The sequence below is a fragment of the Perna viridis genome, chromosome 2 (genome assembly GCF_037379345.1).
Source record: "Perna viridis isolate PV_CMFRI_1.1 ecotype Kerala chromosome 2, ASM3737934v1, whole genome shotgun sequence".
Taxonomy (NCBI): domain Eukaryota; kingdom Metazoa; phylum Mollusca; class Bivalvia; order Mytilida; family Mytilidae; genus Perna; species Perna viridis.
The window spans coordinates 52165966-52184618 of record NC_142446.1 but is presented as its reverse complement, the minus strand read 5'-3'; the positions used below and the strand labels follow the sequence as shown (position 1 = coordinate 52184618).

The 18653-nt window shown below is 31.7% G+C and overlaps 1 protein-coding gene and 1 non-coding gene across 2 annotated transcripts; one reads left to right on the top strand and one right to left on the bottom strand.

Annotated features, from left to right (window-relative positions):
• The first annotated feature begins 4330 nt into the window (after nucleotides 1–4330).
• Nucleotides 4331–4437, top strand: LOC148625730 (U6 spliceosomal RNA). The gene has a single exon (XR_015920462.1). It is a non-coding gene; the product is annotated as a U6 spliceosomal RNA (small nuclear RNA).
• Nucleotides 4438–6801: 2364 nt separating this feature from the next.
• LOC148625729 (deubiquitinase DESI2-like) lies at nucleotides 6802–16905 on the bottom strand. Its single transcript, XM_088569449.1, has 5 exons — nucleotides 16385–16905; nucleotides 14605–14677; nucleotides 14227–14320; nucleotides 12872–13013; nucleotides 6802–12579 (listed from the first exon to the last, which is right to left on the bottom strand). Exons 1-5 carry the CDS (start codon nucleotides 16421–16423, stop codon nucleotides 12340–12342), a joined length of 588 nt encoding a protein of 195 aa, XP_088425575.1. The 5' UTR covers nucleotides 16424–16905; the 3' UTR covers nucleotides 6802–12339.
• Between the last annotated feature and the right edge of the window lie 1748 nt (nucleotides 16906–18653).

The following is an 18653-nucleotide window of genomic DNA, read 5'->3' as shown; positions in this document are numbered from 1 at the left end:
CCACCTGAAGGAAAAAAAAGGAGGAACAGGATGAAATTTTATCCTAATATCAATAGTGTTCAGAAAGACAAACTCAACCAAAAGAATGTTAATAATGGAGATGTTTGATTTATTTTATCTGATTTTTACTTTTGCAATGGTGCTTTTTGTAAGTAACAATTGTAATGGTTTGAGAGATTGTGATAAATTTAAGAAGTATGTAGCCATTATAGATAATAGTAAGATTGATTTTTTGTTACTGCAAGAAACTTTCTGGGATGATGATTTTATGTTGAATATTGATAGGATGTATGATGGATGTGTCTTATACTCTAATAGTAAGACTAAAAGACAAGGTGTTGCTATACTTGTAAATAAAAAATTTAAAAACAATGTAAAAGAAATGTTTAAGGATGAAGAAGGTAGATTTTTACATGTTCAACTTCAACATGAAGGATGTATTTACAACATACTGAATGTATATGCTTATAATTCTATTAAGGAAAAATGTGAACTGTTTTCTTTTCTTTGTCATTATATGAATTCATATGATAATATAATACTATCTGGTGATTGGAATACAACTTTGTCAAACCTTGATAGGTCTGGTAAATCAATTCATAGAGATGATATGAGTTTTAAGTCATTGTGTAATTTTATGACTGATAACAATCTATATGATATATGGAGAGCTAGAAATCCTGGTGTTCGAACTTTTTCATGGAAACGTGTTAGTGAATCTTATTTACAACAATCAAGGTTGGATTATTTTTTAATTTCTAGAAATTTGTCAAGTTTTGTACAATATGTAAATTACAAAGATACCACATTAAGTGATCATTCTTTTGTAGAAATGAGAGTTGTTTTTGATAATGTAGAAAGAGGTCCAGGTATATGGATTTTGAATAATACTTTATTAGATAATGAAGAATGTGTATTAAATATTACGAATATGATTGAGGACAATAAGAAATGTACTCTTTTTGATGATGATGTATTGATTTGGTGGGATAATTTAAAATATAGAATTAAGAAATTCTCTCAAGTTTTTAGTAAGAGAATTGCAAAAGAGAAAAATGCTGAGTATTATTGTTTACAAAATAAGATTCAAAGGTTATGTATGAGGATTGCTGAAGGAGAAATTTTAGATGTAGAAAGATATGAAAACTTAAAGTTAGAATTAAGTTTATTAGAAGAAGAAAAATGTAAAGGTGCTATTGTGAGATCAAAAGCTTTTTGGGCTACAGAAAACGATAAATGTACAAGGTATTTTTTGAATTTAGAAAAGTACAAGCAAGAAAGTAACTGTATTAAAGAACTTATTGATTATGATGGTAAAACTGTTGTGTCTAATACTGAAGGTTTGTTAAACTTATAGTATAAGTTTTATGATAAGTTGTTTTCATGTGTGGAAACAGACAAAAATGCTATGGATGATTTTTTGCAAAATATAGATGTAAAAGTTGATGATCATGATCAAGAAATATGTGATAATGATATTACTGCAGAAGAGATCTTTGTTGCATTACATAAAATGTCTAAAAATAAGAGTCCAGGATCTGATGGACTAACCGTGGAGTTTTATTGTAAATTTTATCATGTTTTAAAGGATATTTTACTGAAGGTGTTTAAGGCAATAGAAAATTGTAACACGTTATCAAGTTCAATGAGAAATGGTGTACTTTCTCTTATTTATAAGAAGAAAGGTGTTAGAAGGGATTTGAAGAATTGTTACAAGTAGATTATAAGATATTAGCACGTGTCATGTCAAATAGATTTAAGTCAGTACTTTGTACAATAATATCAAATAGCCAGTCATGTTGTATACCTGGTAGAGATATTGCAGATACAATAGCCAGTGTACGTGATGTAATAAATATGGTTGATGATGATGATGTAGAAAGCTATATTTTAAAATTTGATCAAGAGAAAGCTTTTTGACAGAGTGAGTCATGATTATCTCATTAGAGTATTAGAATGTTTTGGTTTTGGATGTAAATTTATTAATTGGATTAGGATTTTTTATACTGATATTCAAAGTACTGTCAAGTGTAATGGTTTTTTAACAAAATATTTTAAAGTTAGAAATGGTATTAGGCAAGGATGCCCTATTAGTGCTTTATTGTATGTTTTATCAGCAGAACCACTGTCAATGACAATAAAGAAAGACTGTAATATTAATGGTATATGTATACCTTATAGTAATGAAACTGCAGTTTTGTTTCAACATGCAGATGATACTACATTATATTTGAGTGATAAAAAATCTATTAAATGTACTTTTGATGTATTTGATTTATATAGTAGAGCATCAGGTTCTAAGATTAACAGAAGTTAGTCTGAAATTTTATGTATTGGAAAAAGAAATTTGACTGATGATGATAAGACTGTACTTGGATTAAGAATTTGTGAAAAATGTGTTCAAGTTCTTGGTGTTTATGTTGGTGTAGATATTGATGTATGCAATGATATGAATTGGAAGGATAAGATAAGAAAAATAAGATGTATTGTTAATATGTGGAAACAAAGACGTTTGACTTTATCTGGAAGGAATGTTGTAATTTCTTCTTTATCGGTATCTAGAATTTGGTATTTATTAGCTGTTTCTCCAATGCCTGAAAATGTGTTGACAGATTTGAAACAAATATATATTGATTTTTTGTGGGATTCTAAATCTCATTTAGTACAATATGCAACTATTACTGGTATGAAACAAGATAGTGGCTTGAATTTTCAAGATATATATTTTAAAATGTTATCATTTAGATTAAAATTTTAGGGAGATTTTTAAACCCTGAATGCAATTGTATTTGGAAAATTACCTTTAGCTATTTTTTTAGAAGAGTGCATTGTATGAATCTTTCGAGGTCTGTTCTATTTTTGTTTTTAAACAAAAAGGATTTATTATGTTTACCGCATGTGTACAGGGAAATGTTAGAAGCATGGCAGTGTATTAGAAAAGATATAACTTTTAATATAGGAGACTCTGATGTTTATAATCAACCACTGTTTTTTAATAGTTCTAAGTTTGTGTCTGGTAAAGAATGACAATATTTTATAAAAGCTGGTATTGTTCAAATTAAAGATATTTCATATGAAGCTATACCTGGATTTTTGCCAGTTCATGCAATTTTTGATATGATGAGAGAAAAAGAAATAGATGTTACTTTTAACATTGTCAGAAAATTGTATATATTATTATTAAATCACATTCCTGTCGAGTGGAAAGAAGTTGTTTTGACAAAATGTAATGTGAAAAATGATGAACTGTCTCAATTCTATGTTCAGTTTGACAATAAAGTATGTGATATGTCGTTGTGTAAAACAAAACTATTTTATACGTTACTGTTACAAAAGTATTTTATTAAACGTAAATGTTATGAATTTTGGTGTGAACAATGTGATATTCATGAAAGTGATTTCTGTTTTGTTTGGAAACAGATACATAGTTTCTGGAAACCATCTGAATGTATTGATCTAGATTTCAAGTTATGTCACAATAAGATTTTTACTAATGTTAAACTATGTAAAATAGGAATAATAGACAGCAGTGTGTGTCAAAACTGTGACTGTGAAGAGGAAAATTTATTTCATATTTTTCCAACATGTGAAATGCTTAACTTTCATGATTTTATATTTAATATTTTAGAGACACTATTTGTACAATCAGAGGTGAACTTAATACAGGAACATACTTATATGACGTTATTTTTTGGGGGTGTATCATCCAGTGTAAAGGGTGTAAATGTTCACTTTGTTAATTTTTTGCTGTCTATTGGAAGACTCTGTATAATGAAACAAAGACAAATGTTCAAAAATGGTACACGAAGTATTAACATAATTGCATATTTCAAATTGTATTGTAAATCTACAAACAGACTTTCAGTCTTTCATAAAAAGTTTTTGAGGGACAATCCAATTGTGATGTTAGAAGAAGATGTGTTGTTATTCAAACTGTGATGAATTGTATATTCTTAAATTGTGTAATATTATGATTTTATAGACATTCTGATTTGCATTGAAAAAAAAAGATGTTTAACTTTAAAATGCGAAGACGTAGGTTCAAATCTGAATGTCAAGTCACTTACTTTTTTTTTAAATTACTTGTTATTTATTTTTTCCAACAATATCACTTTTGTTTAGTCTCAGCATGTTCATAGTTGTTTCAATCTGCCATTTCTCTGTACAAAATAACTGTTTTAACTTGTATGTACGGGCTTACTGCAAATACGACTACAACGTATGTCCAACGTTTCAGCAACTCGGTAATGAATATGCAAATATTTCTTACCTTGTGTTCAGTTTTAAGTCAAAGGTTGTATTTAAATACCGATCAGCGCTACATGTAACTGTACGCGCTTCGGCAGTACATATACTAAAATTGGAACGATACAGAGAAAATTAGCATGACCCCTGCGCAAAGGGGCCCTCCCAATCCACTAGGTTCGAGAAAAATATGATTCACACTGTAAAGAATGAAGTTGATTTGTTATTTAGGACTGCCTTGTCTGTCAAAAATATCAATGGAACTCATGTATATTGTTATGCATATCATGCCGAAGTTAAATAGAACTTACTTATTTATGTGAAGAATGAGAACTTCGTGTGTAATTTGTTAAGACAAAAATTGAGTCTGCATTGATTTTCAACACCAAGGGCCATACCTCAACAAAAAGAAACCGGTACAAAATTTGACATTGGATAATTAGTTGAATGATTGATTGATTATTGTTTAACCTTCTATAGCAGATATTTTTCAGGACAAGAACAATTTACCAATCTAGCAGACCCTGCTTTGTAATAGTCCGACACGCTGAGCCGTAGCTCCCAAAAGAATCCCTGTACTTGGCGGTCGCAATACTGGTATGAAAATTTGTTCCAGTCTTGTATACAAGTATTGTACCAGTATTGTGATTTTTTAACAATAATTTACTTGCATATCTATAGTATTGTAGTAAGTATGTATTGTAGTAGTTTGACTATGTCTTCATTTTCTTTTTCCCCATGGACATGGCAAACCTAAGCGATTGGTGGATGGACCTTGCTATAACTGCAGCTGAATCATCATCATCTGGATTGGTCACTTCATCAGTGCTGTCTGATGCCACGGTAACCGTCTGTATTCATTTTTTTTCAGGGAAAGGGGATGTCGCGAGAAATTGTTTGGGGAAAATGTATGCTAAACAAATAAAAATGTCAAGAAAACAACGTATGGGCAAATCCAATATCGGAATTAAAATACTAGTATACAATACTAATTATAATATTGTACAAAATTCTGAAAAAAAAATCACAATACTGGAACAAATTTTTATGTTGTTTTTGGTATACCAGTATTGCGATCGCCATGTACAGGTGATCCAAGCAACAGCCTGCAGGTAGGCTTGCCATCCCACTCGGACACATTGTTCTGACTTCGAGCCAACAGTCGTCACTCTATCCCCTTAAATATCGCATGCTTGATGGAGAAGCAGGGACTACTAATTTTTTTTTAAAGTTTGTGGTGTGACTCGACAAAGGATCAAACCCACAACCTCCCACACTGAAGAGGTTACTTGTCAAAGTATACAATGTAGCATATCTCAAATGTATATCTGCAAGGGTGACCATAAAAAAATCTGAAAACTTCAGTTTTGCATTAATTTTCTACATCTAAGGGCCATAACCAGAATAAAATTTTAACTCAATCTGTAACCTTCCATTGTAGGGCAGTATACCAAATATCAAATGTATATATGCAAGCATAACAAAACATGTGGGAAAACTGATTGGTTACACGGAGTGTAAACCTAAAGTCCCCTGCGGCAAAAGTCAACACTAAGAGACTAAAAAAACTGATCTGATATAAAGAACAGATATTTGGTAGACATCGAAAGCAAATGTAGCAGAATGGAAGGAGATTATTATCAGCAGTGGTAGAACCCCCTAGCTTCTTTGCGGTTTGTTGGAATTTTTTGAAATGTGCAAAATTGGTATATTAATGAGCAAGCAATAGCCTTGATTTCCCACTTTTTTTCTAAAAACCCCTTAACCGCCCTAATCAGCTGTCTTCAAATACCTATCAACACTCACCATGCTGAATTGTTTGAACAAAATGTCGAAATTTCGATATTTTGCAAACTTATTCAAATTATATGCAAATTAGTTGCATCATGGTGATGATGCCAATTGCGTTATAAGGTAGGTGATCACGGGGTGGGGTCGATGGGTGGGCATGCGTGGGAAAATAGGTCTGTTGCCTGAAAATGGTGATTTTTGGTCACTTTTCACCGATGTGGTGCTCACCATGGGTAAGACAGTGTCCAAAGTGCAATTTTTCCAAAGTTTGTTCCCTCCGATGGTAATTTAAGCCAAAAATTGTTTATTTCAGGAGTAAGTGGAATCTCTGGAGTCCGCAGAGGGTCACACATGAGAATTTCTTTTGCAATTTTTGGCTTCAGATTGCCCTAAAACCGGAATTGATTAGTTTATGGGGTTGACATCGTTGGAGTGGTGAGAGACATCATTATTCTATAGAAACCAGGTAAAATGAAGCACTATGGATCCATTCTGCTATTGTTAGAATCCGAGAATTGAGCCAACCCCCCCCCCCCCCTCTTAACTCATAACCTCTTGTTCAGCTGTCAAGTTCCTATTTTCGCTAAAACTCTGTATATAATATAGCCTTATTTTTAAGCACATTCACTCTGCTTGCATAGGAAATCAAACTGTGGTTTCTAAAGCTAAAATAAAATTGCCAGAACCCAAAAATCGGAAAACAGCCCATGACCGTATGTATACGGTTCCCGCATGGTAAGGATGGAAATCAATGTGTTAACTTCAGAATATTGCAGCCTTTTTATTTTGTGAAATGTTCATATCATGACATCACTTAAAAACAAAGTAGTACTTTAGATTTATGTACATTGTCAATAAATAATCATACAAAATACAAAAATACTCTGTTGACAAACAGGCAGTACTTCTACAACAAAACTCTGACTTAAAAAATAATACGAACAATTGTACCATTAAATAAAATCGTGTGTTGCATGAGCATAGCTTATATATATAGCTAGATTTCCAATATGCAAGCTGTAGCGAACATTTTATTATCTATATTTTAACACAGAGAGTTGAGAAATAGTTTAAATCAAGAAAACGCTGACAGAGAATCAGTTTCTCGCATGAAATCTTAAGAAAACATGGAAATTGTAAAATGGTGGGAAATCTCTGAAATTTAATCACCACTAGTGGTTAAAAAGACATGTGCATATTCAATCACTGGCTTAGAATGGAAGAAATTTAAATAAAAATATTACCACATTTAGTTTTAGACACTTTGGCAGTGAGTTTTGGAAAGACAAAGATTATCTATACAATGTACCCTTATAAATTGGTATATTTATGAGTAATCCATGTATTTCTAGTTCAAATTACGTAAGTGTAAGTATTTGTAAGAATCAGGCAAAGTTGGAAAAATCTGAAACATGCATATCAAAACCCACCAATCTGACAATGTAATATCACTCAAGGATACTTTCCCTGTTTGAAAAGAAAATTATTTGATCTCTGCATCACTGGCTTTGCTCAAAAAAATTTTAATAGAATGTTAGAATAATGAAGTTTATCACAGAGTTATCTGCCCTTGAAATGTTCTTTTTCGGTGCATTTCAATGAAATTATAACTCAATTTACCAACATGATATGGAAAACCTTGTCTGTTTTTCTGGATTCTGATATTGCAACTAGTCAAATTAAATTTTCAGATTGGTGGGTTTTTTCATACCATGTTACACCCACTGCCAGATTCTTACAGAGACAGACACTTAAGGTTCTTTTATCATGGCCATTTAATGTTAAGAAGAGACAGATAGGTGATTCCCCTGTTCCTTAGATACTTATAATACAAAACAAAATGTAATGATTGAACAATAGAGACTTATATTGTTGATTTGGGACAGGCACAGATTTGAGGATACAAGGAACTGCACGAAGTCTTGCTTTTTCACAAATTTTACCTCCAAAATTTCATTTTATTAATGCATTCCCCTAACCTGAAATCTTGGATCCACACTAATGGTTATCAAGTACTTAATTTCTCTCAGTATGCATTTTTCAGAAAATAAGGTCACTTTCAATAATATCATTTAAGTCCATAGAAATGTTTTCTTATCATTAGCAATATATGATATTGATGTGGTTTCTGTGGCTAAATCTTCTTTTAACATGTTTTAGGTATGGAAATCACATCAACTGAAAGCTGGTGTTGGTCTCATGTGCATCATGGCAAAAAGAGAACTTAGTAGGTAATATATAAAATTACATGTGAATAAGCAAGAAATTCACAGCATTACATGAAATCAAACCAAAATTTGTAAGTGATTGGCAAAATCAACATATATCCCACAGTAATGAACATAAACATAGAATCATAACAAAATTACAGTTCTTGTACAAAAAACAGGGCATTAATGGAACATTAAGTGATACCTTGCCAGATAATGGTGAAACAAGAGGCTCCCAGGAGACTAAATCACTCACCTGGTAATTTTTCACCATTCAAGGGCAATAACTCTTGCATGGAGTTGTCTGACAACTTCTACCCCTGGAGACTTTCTAGGCCTTACAATAAGGATCATTTCAGCAATTGAAACAATTTGGCTAAACCTAACAGTTTTAAGAGATAAAATATGCGAAAAACTACTGTCTGACCCCTGCTCTATTTTTTAATAAAAGCAGCCATTTTTTTTTATGGATCAATAATCCCCATTTAAGTTCAATGCAGGATACCCCAAGGAACATTCATACCAAGTTTGGTTTCAATTGGTCAAGTAGTGTCAGAGGAGAAGATTTTAGAAAGAAAGAAATAACATTAAAAATGGCAAAAGATATTGAAAAGGGCAACAACTCCAACATAGCTAAACAGATTAGAACAAAAATATGATTACAGATAGATCTCATCTTGCTGAACACTATTATCCTTGTCAGAATTTAGCCAAACCTAATGGTTTTGGAGATATATGTGAAAAACTATTGTCTGACCCCTAGGTTCTATATTTAGTATTGGCAGCCATGTTTTTTGATGGATCATAAATCCCCATACCAGTTCTATGCAGGATACCCAAAGAAATATTCATACCAAGTTTGGTTCCAGTTGGTGAAGTAGTTTCAGAGTAGAAGGTTTTTGAAAAATTGTTAACGACGATGACAGATACCAAGTGATGGCAATAGCTAAAAAAGGGGATGTTCAAATGTTCAAAATCGCTTGCCTCCAAAACTACATTTTTGATTTTAATAAAAAGTGTACTTAACTTGCATTTTATGGTACTAAACAAATGTGCAAAGTTTTTAAAAACCCACTGATCCGTTCTCAAGTAATCATCTGGAAACTACAGGGGGACAGACGGACAGTCAAATTTTCAGAATTTCAATGTATACAATATTTAATGGTAACAAAAAATGTGATTCTTATCATCTCTTTTAATTCCTTTTTATTACAATGCTTGAAACTAAGCATGCATGATATTTTAACAAACTAACTACACATGTATTTAAGTGCCCACCCTTTTTTTTTCACATGCATTTAAGTAACAAAAATGACTTTGAATGGCTGAAACAGTTTCTTTTCTATGTCAAAGGGTTTGAAGGGAGGTTATTTGGTCAATATACTCCAGACTTAAATAGTAGTGCTTCACATATTTTAAGCTCATTCAGAACAGTATTCAACATGATTGTGCTTCCAGGGGGTGGGTTGTGATAAGGCCATGCCCCCCCCACCCACCTGCCTACAAGCATGTCAAGCATGTATAATGACTGCTGAGGTCATAACAAACCATACTTCACTGATACATTTTGCATATTACAGATCCAAAATGAAAAAGGCCATATGTAAATAATGCTAATACTACAAATATATCATTTTGACTAGCTTAATATAAAATAGCAAATTACATGAACGTTTAGCACTTTCTATAAAATAAAGCCCAACTTTGTTGGAGGAGCATGACGAAGTAAATAATGACGACTAATACATATACATTATGCAAAATAAAATAATTGCACCAAATTTAAATAGCATTAAATCTATTTATTATGTGACTTTCAAATAATACTGTTAAAAATCTGTGAATTTAACCATTGCTATTGCCAAGCAATTTCTGGGATTTTATTTGAAAATTGATATGCACTTGCTGCATAGTTCTAATTTTTACTTTTAAAAAAAAGTCTCAAATACTAACCATTTTTTCTGAAACTGCCTCTGTTAATGGCCCAAATTATTTTAAGATGTTTAATCATTTCAATTTTTTTTCTCTCAAAATTGTCATTACTCTTACACTTTTCTGGAAAAAAAGATATTCCATTATAGTAAGCAGCATGTGATTACCACAGTCATAAACATCAAAGAAAACTGTCCTTGTGAAATCTTTATGTTATTCCCTTTAATACGTTCAAGAAAATAAAAAGAAATAAAAGTAAGCATAATTTAAACAGCATTCATATAAAAAAAAGTCTCAAAACAGATTATTTAGCTACAGTCCCTGAACCGATCTGCACAACAATTTGACGGATCGGTGACCGTTGACTGAAATAAAAAATAAAAGTATGAATTGATGTTTAAATATATTACATTATGTAAATATGTGTAAAATTGACAAAGAAAATAATAAAAACCTTAAAATACAGTGACCGCTCTGTGGTCATGTGATGCGATCACTGGTTTAATAGATCGGTTTGACGGATTGTTGACTGACTGGAAACTGATCGGTGACCGATGACCTTTCGCAATTTTTGTTGCACGGATCGGTTCAGGTACTGTACATGAAACAAACTACATGTATTATAAAAAATAAACTAACACTTCAAATTTACAAGACATCTTAATCACATGCCAGCATGAACCACAAACTTAGAAAAATTTTTGAAATGTTGATTCAATAACTTCACCTTAATGGTGTAAGGGAGATAATCCAAAATAAAAGTGGATGACTAAAATTACAGAGAACAAATATAGTAATCAGTTTTTATCCATTACACCTTCATACTTGTTAACCTTTGGAACAGTTCTGTGGGAGATAATGTCTCATGTGGGAAATATATTAAATAAACCAAAAGCCTCCCACAAGTCTTACATATTTATGTGGGAGATTCTAAATTGATATTGTGGGAGTCTCCTTCCTAATGTGGAAAAATTAACAGGTATGCCTACCTTGCAAAACAACAGAGACCTTATTTACAGGTAGTACATAACAACAAGGGCTGACTTTCAAAAATGAACACAGAAAACTACCGAAAGATCACTTGTCTCAGAAAAAAATAGACCCCTGTAAAGTATAGGAAGCATTTATTTTATAAGACAAGTGTCCGTGCGAAAGATGGAAGAAAATGAGCTTCCTTTTAAAAGAAAACATGGAGTCATATATTAAAATCTATTAACTACTAATTTACAAACCTGACTAGGCTTGATGTGAGGTTGATAAATTAATGAAATATACATCTTAAAATTACAACACTAATTCCATTACCTTTCATGACAACAGTTTACCAACATTTATATATATACATTATTCAGGGGTTCAAACTAGTAGTAGTCTGAGTCCAGGATCTTTCATTTCTGAGCTAGTAACAATAAAATTTCATTTACCCAGATCTTGGACCTTAAACCATGTTTATTGACACTTTATTGGGGACTGTTGATTTTCCTCAAGTCCTACCATTGTTTTGAAAACTGGAAAAGTCCCAGACCTTTCATTTTTGAACGTTAATTTGGACCCCTGTATTATCTGTTATACCTTTATCTAATTAAAAATAGAGATTCCTTCCTACTTTCTACAAACATGCGATTATATACATTTATACACAGATAAAGAAATAAAGGCATGGAAAAACTATGGCCTCATCCACTGTATCTATACAATTCATGTTTAGAGAACTTAACGATTTACATACCAGTATGAGCTTTGAACAGCATCTAGGTTTCAGAACAGGGGAAGAATATAAAATGGTCCTATATAACAGAAAGCTGGGAAACTGGATCAAGAATATCAAATCTATTGCATCAAGCAAATATAAAAATTTGCATATTTTCAGTTGTTTTGGTCTTTATTTCTTTTTTGCATAACAGCAGCTGCACAAATATCTATCACATTTTGATTTGAGGATAAATTGGGCAACAAAATTAATCATATATAATCTTTTTGAATTAGTAAATATCATACACACTATTAACTTAACAAAGGATAGGATAAAAAGTACATGATTTAGCTAATCAATTTCAATTTTGTACCATTCACAAATAGTTTCTAATAATATCAAAACTCCACTAAAATCGGTGGCAATTAGCCAATCAATACACATTATACAAAATAACACATATGATGACTAGACTCGTCTATGTTGTAAATTCTGTGAGGAATGATTCTGGTCTGTCTGACTGTCTGTCACCCGACCACCATGTAAATGCTGAGCACCGCCTAAATCAAACTCCTCTTGGTGTATTGCCTCCTGTAGAGCCATTGGTGTTAACCACTCCTTGGGTAGGGCTCTCTCCAGGAATGGTATACATGTGCTAATGTGAGCAAGTCTGTTAACCCAACTAGGAAGTTCTTTTCCACATAAAATCTAAAAATGGTAATTATGTACACCAGTAAGGCCAGTGATGAATCATAACAGATGAGCCTTAGATGGCTTAGAAATCAGCTGATACTGGTAATATCTATTGAAACCATTATAATTATATCATTGTTCCTCTTTTATGATCAAAAATATTTATCAAATCTAAATTCTGTAAAGTTTTAACAGTTCTATGAATGAACCACTTTCTTCCCTTACTTGGTTAAACAACTAAAAACTCAGAATTTCCAAACAATTGAGCAAAAATAAAATGAATATTTTCACTTAATTCACAACATACTTTTATCAGTTCATTTGTAAAATGGTTGCAGTTTTTGTTGAGTAAGTGATATTGGTCCCCTCTGAAATCTTTCCCCAACTGGTCAACTATCTTCTTCACATCATCAGGGTTAAAATCTGTGTTCCCTAGTTGTAGTGTCTGTCTGTAATAGAAGAGGAAAACTCGATTAAACTACTCTACATGTAATACTAATTAAAAACAAATACATTCTACCTGTTCAAATAGTCTAGTTGGCTTTATAACATAAGGGTTATTGTATTTTGTAAATGTACAAATTTACATGTAAGGGCTTCATCATTCTTGAAGGAGCAGGGTTTATAAAAGTACTTAATAATCAGAAACCTTGATATAAAAGGCATCTGATTGAATGATTGCACAGCCTTTGAAGTTAAGCAACTTGGAAAGATTTATATGTACAAGTAGTCCTATTTTTTCTTCAAAAATCAATCCCAGTCTTCCTTTTGTATTACGGCACCTTGCAGTAAAATTTATATGAGAAACATATACTATTACTCAAATTAATATACAGACACAAGGAAAATGCTAGTTACCAGCCCCATTTTGGCCCCAAAATTCTAAGAAAGTTCATCTCTCAACTACTATATCACCCAAAAAAAAACAAAAACAAAATCAGTCTTCCTTTGGTAGTGTGGCACCTTGTAATACAGTTTCAAAGAGATAAATTCACTGAAAGTAACGTTATTGTCCAGTTGGTTCTGACTTCTAAAATGGTTTAGTCATAACTCCCAAAATCACTTCCAATCTGCCCACTGTGGCATAGAATATTGTGAAATAAATCATAGATATTCCTATGCTTTTACCAGAGTTACAGCAAATACATGTACATGTAGTAAAATTCTACAAAATGCTATATGGTTCATATTTCTAAAACAGTAGTTAGGGCCATAAACCCCAAAATTAAAACCAACCTTCCTTTTGTGGTTTGGAACCTTGTCATAAAATTAAACAAAGATCAACAAACTAATATTCAAGTTATCACACGAAAACCAAGTGTCTGAAGGAATTCTAGTTTATGGCTCCTTTTCAGTCCCAAGTTCAAAAATGGTTGGGGCCATGCCCACCAAAATCAATATCAACCTTCTTTGTGTGGTTTGAGACCTTGTTATAAACATTATAAAGATCAACCAACTAATATTCAAGATATATCACAAAATCCCAAATGTCTACAGGCTATGACACAGATGACAATGCAGCGCAATCCATACCAATATACAAATGTACAACTAAAAGGTAGTATTGTTACATAGTTTGCAACAAACAACAAATATAAATAATGAATACTTTATACTTTAGGATGCAGTCGAAAAAAACACTTATTTTCCAGTCACACTTACTTGAACTTAAACTGCTCACCAAGTGATTCTGAATCTTTTGGCATTATATCAAACACACCAGTAAACGGGAAAGGATGACCTCCATAGGCATATTCTGAAAACAATATTGTTATACTTTTGAAAACTTAATTTCAGATTTGTGTATTAAAATTACACTGTCCTAAAACTGCTATATGGTCCACTTGAACCCATATTGGACCATGGGGAACAAAATAAGAAACATGTCTTCAGGAATCTTGTATAAATCAGTAATATGCATGTAATCTGTATTTTGGAGATTTTTTAAGGATATTTGAAAGGTCTTGTTGGTGGAACTTGAACATTTACATGTATGCTAATACTTTCTTGTAAAATGTTAACTATTCTATTGTTACATACCTATGCCGTAGATCTCCACTCCAGAGTGAAACACACCAATGCCAATTGATGATGTGTATTCATTTATCCAATACTGAAATTAAGCATACATGTATATATCATGGACATGAAGAAAACATAATAAGTATGTATATTGTACCATCCACTTTCTACAAATTTGAGACTCACATGTAAGATTTTATTTCAGATGTACATGATTTTTCAAACTAAAAAGTCATTTCTGTAAGTTTTTTTGGTTGATTGTACATGAAATATCCTGAGTTACATGTGTGTACATTTTTGTATGAATCCTTTTGAAGAATAAATGTACCTGTACATCTTTCCTTGTGCAGTTCATAGCCTTACCATTTTAAGTACAAATGTACACAATGAACCATAAGTAAATATTTAGATACACGACACTGTATATTTATGGTCATGATGGTAATAGAAAACACACACAGAAACATCAACTGTATTTTTGTTATATGTCCATATTCGAGAAATAATCTGTGCACTGATACAAATGTACATTGTACATGTATATGTAAATTGGTATGTTTTCTTTTTTAAAACATGTCATGTGTAAAGAGGGGGAAATGGGCAAAAACTTCTTGTTTGTGCACATTTGTATTTGTCTATGACTGGGAAAAGTTTTTGTCATAGACAAAAATGTCAATATTGTTATTTTTCAAACAGAATTTATTAGAACTTCTCCTTATCAATAATGTGCAGATTAGGTCCTGGTAAATGCAACTTATACATGTACATGTACATGAATATGTAAAGCTTCAATTAAAAACATGTACTCAAAGGAAATTCAGGAAACGACTTTCAAAATAGGGTAAACCATGCAAGTTAATGAGAACTTTCCCTTGTCCAACCTTAAATTTGGTAGGGTCTAAAATGTGAAACCCATACTGTACCAACTTTTTCCTGTACACAAATAATGGTTTGCTAAAATATTCATTATTACAGTATGTGAAGAACTGAAAATTGCATGAGATGTGCAAAAGTTTCAATGCATTTCTAACCAAGAAAATTATTTTTTTCTAGTATTTCTTGTTTGATCAGTTTTCTGATTTCAAAAGGTCAAAAATATGTAACTGAAATTTACAATACCATACTAATAATAGACTATTTCTCACTTTCCTGTCTATATTTTATATTTTTCTGAAAACATTGTGAGGTTAGAAATTCACTTAAAGCCTTTGAATAAATTTTTGAAATATTTGATATTAATTTAAAAAAAGGAGTGATTTAGTTTGAATTTCCTAATGTACATAGCGGCAATCTCTGTACTAGCAAAGAGTAGAGATGATCTTATCAAAGATAAAGATAAAAAAAAAAAAAAAATCTCATAAACAGAGTCTTAAGTGGTTTTAATTTATCATCAATAAATATTTTGACAATATGTCAAATATGCATCAAAATTGTACAGATAACAAAAAATAGTGGACTTTGATTGTTGGTATGGGTTACACATTTTAGACCTATTGAAAGCAGAAAATCGAATAAAAGCAATTTTTTCGAAAAACATCTGAAAAATAATTAATTCAAGCCTAGCCGGCATGTTATTTGTTATATATGTACCAAATTTCAGGAGGAAATATCAAGTAATAATGAAGAAATTGGCAAAATAGTATTTGGGTGCAGGGAAAAGATGGTATGGGTACAGGTACTGGGGGTATGGGTTACACATTTCTGACCCTACCCTTAAATTTGTCAATAATTGAATCACAATATTCAGACAAGCCTAAGCATATGGGAAACACACTACAATTAGTTCTACTATAATTACCATGTCATAAACATTCACAAGAACAGGTTCCTGTGCCATATCTGTAGAAGAATCTTTTATTCAGTTTCAATTTTTTTTCTTTTTTTTTATTTTGTGTCAGCTTAACTCAATCTCCGATCAATGATGAATGGAACACAATACAAGAAATTATCTGTTCCTCTCCTTGATGACTCATCAATAATAATTCTTGAATTTTAATACGTTCCTACTTGTACCTGAATAATAATTTACGAAAATAATGGGGAAAATCACCAGGAGTAAGAAAACAAAATCGGAGAGTTTCTCAGAATAGGGAGAAATTATCAAAAGGCAAAACGGAACGGATACAGGATCAAAAATTAGATTAAAGGATCAGAATTAGTCTCTTCCAGTACATGTCGATGTTAGTTTACTCTCTAGAATCGGCCAAATACATTTCTGTAATATGCGTACGATCTAATCCTTATTTTTGTCAATTTAATTCATTTTCCTTTTCAAAGGAAATGTGTCAGTTTCTTCAGTCAATGAACCTGAAAGAGTTTCGAAAAATGGATACGTTTGCTTTATCATTAAACATTCTGGTTACTCCCTTAAGTTGTAAAAATGGGAAATGTTAGAAACATGCACGTCAAAAGCCGATCGATTTGACAATATCATTTTACTCAAGGGTACTTTCTCTTTTTAAAAAGACCATAATTTAATCTCTGCATCACTGGATTTGCTAAGATTTTTTTTTCAATAGCATACCTGCCAACTTAAACGATTTAATCGCGTTTTCACGATTTTGACCATTTCTCTAAAACGATTTTTCAGGTCAAATTTGATCAAAAACTCGATTTGTCAAAATTACTTAAAAACTCTGCAATCGAACGCCTAAATTCGTTCTTGGTCTCAAATTTGTAGAACCACGTATGTCAACATATTTCAAAATTATCAGTGTTTATACAAAATGGTTTAATTTTTGAAACCTGGTTTTACCGATTTTGACCGCTGGCAATAACTAGGTGTTGAAATACACCAAAAAAATTAAACATAATGAAAGTGTGATATTTAGCGCGCTGTAAAACCTTATTTTACCCAACTTTCATATTGGAAATGTCTGTACCATGCAGATCAGGACCATTGCGGTGGTTTCCAACTTTCTGGTTTTTACCCTGATATTGCCATTCGCCTAGATTTTATCGGTTTGGTAATTTTTTTATTACATCCTGACAATCTCCAGGTTTCGACGGGGGGTCTTCAAATTTGAGCATCTTAAATTATAAATAAACAATCTCTATGTTTGCGGTAAGCGCAGTAGATATTTTGTAAGTCAAAGATACAGTCTTAAATTTTGAATAGAAGCCGCCACGAGTCGGGTTAGACATATATACTAGACCACCAATGCTGTATTAAACTGATCTTTCTTTTGTATTGAAACCAATGGCTTTAATACTTGCTTTTCTAATATAATGGTATTTAAATCGATCATATGACGAACGATAATCCAGTACATGTACCATAAAAAAATCGATTAAACTTGTGATATCCACTTGAATTTTTGTTTTGTTATTGATTTAAAGGAAATCGATCCTATTAACCAAAATTATTAAATCATTTAGTTAGGGCATCACTATACAAATTAAAGAATTCACATTGATATTACACATAAAGTACTTTTTTTATCAGGATAGAATAGGTATCAATAGCTCTGTAGATATTGAAAACAACAACATAGATAAAATATAAAAATACCATTCAAATCAATGCAAATTTCGGTACGCTGTGTGCATGCATATATGTTCCAAGGAGTACAAATCTCTCATCAGCTGCATTAGAACCAAACTCATAAGAAGATATAAATCCCAAGAAACTCAAAATAATATTATCAAAATAGGAAACCAAATCAAAATGTTTTACCAAGTGTAATATTAAAGTAGTGCTAAAAACTGACTGCCTAGTATAAAAAAAATACAAATCAAAGCGTTCCTCTAGTAACAATGTCGATCGCCTCTATCGAACCAATATGAGTAATATCATAAGTTTGAACTTATGTTATTAGTGTCAGCCTTGGAAATATGTAATGGACAAAAGTAAGTACGATGTGCTAAACCTTAGACTGTACAAGGTTCGTCCAAATACTATCCAGATGATAAATAAAAATTGCATATTCGTGTATTCATGAGCAGGGACTCTATATTACTATATAGTCCCTGGTTTGAGCATCAGCAGAATATCTCATCAGCAGAAAGAATTGTGCTTTTAACATATTAAAATATGTCAATATTTTACATTAGATGAAAACGAAGTT

Excerpts from the sequence above, each read along its gene's own strand:
- LOC148625729 (XM_088569449.1), bottom strand. The coding sequence starts at position 16,423 with ATGGCACAGGAACCTGTTCTTGTGAATGTTTATGACATG. Across the intron at positions 14,321-14,604 it reads AGTGGAGATCTACGGCATAG|AATATGCCTATGGAGGTCAT; the intron begins GTATGTAACAAT and ends TATTGTTTTCAG. Across the intron at positions 12,580-12,871 it reads TTACAAATGAACTGATAAAA|ATTTTATGTGGAAAAGAACT; the intron begins GTATGTTGTGAA and ends TACCATTTTTAG.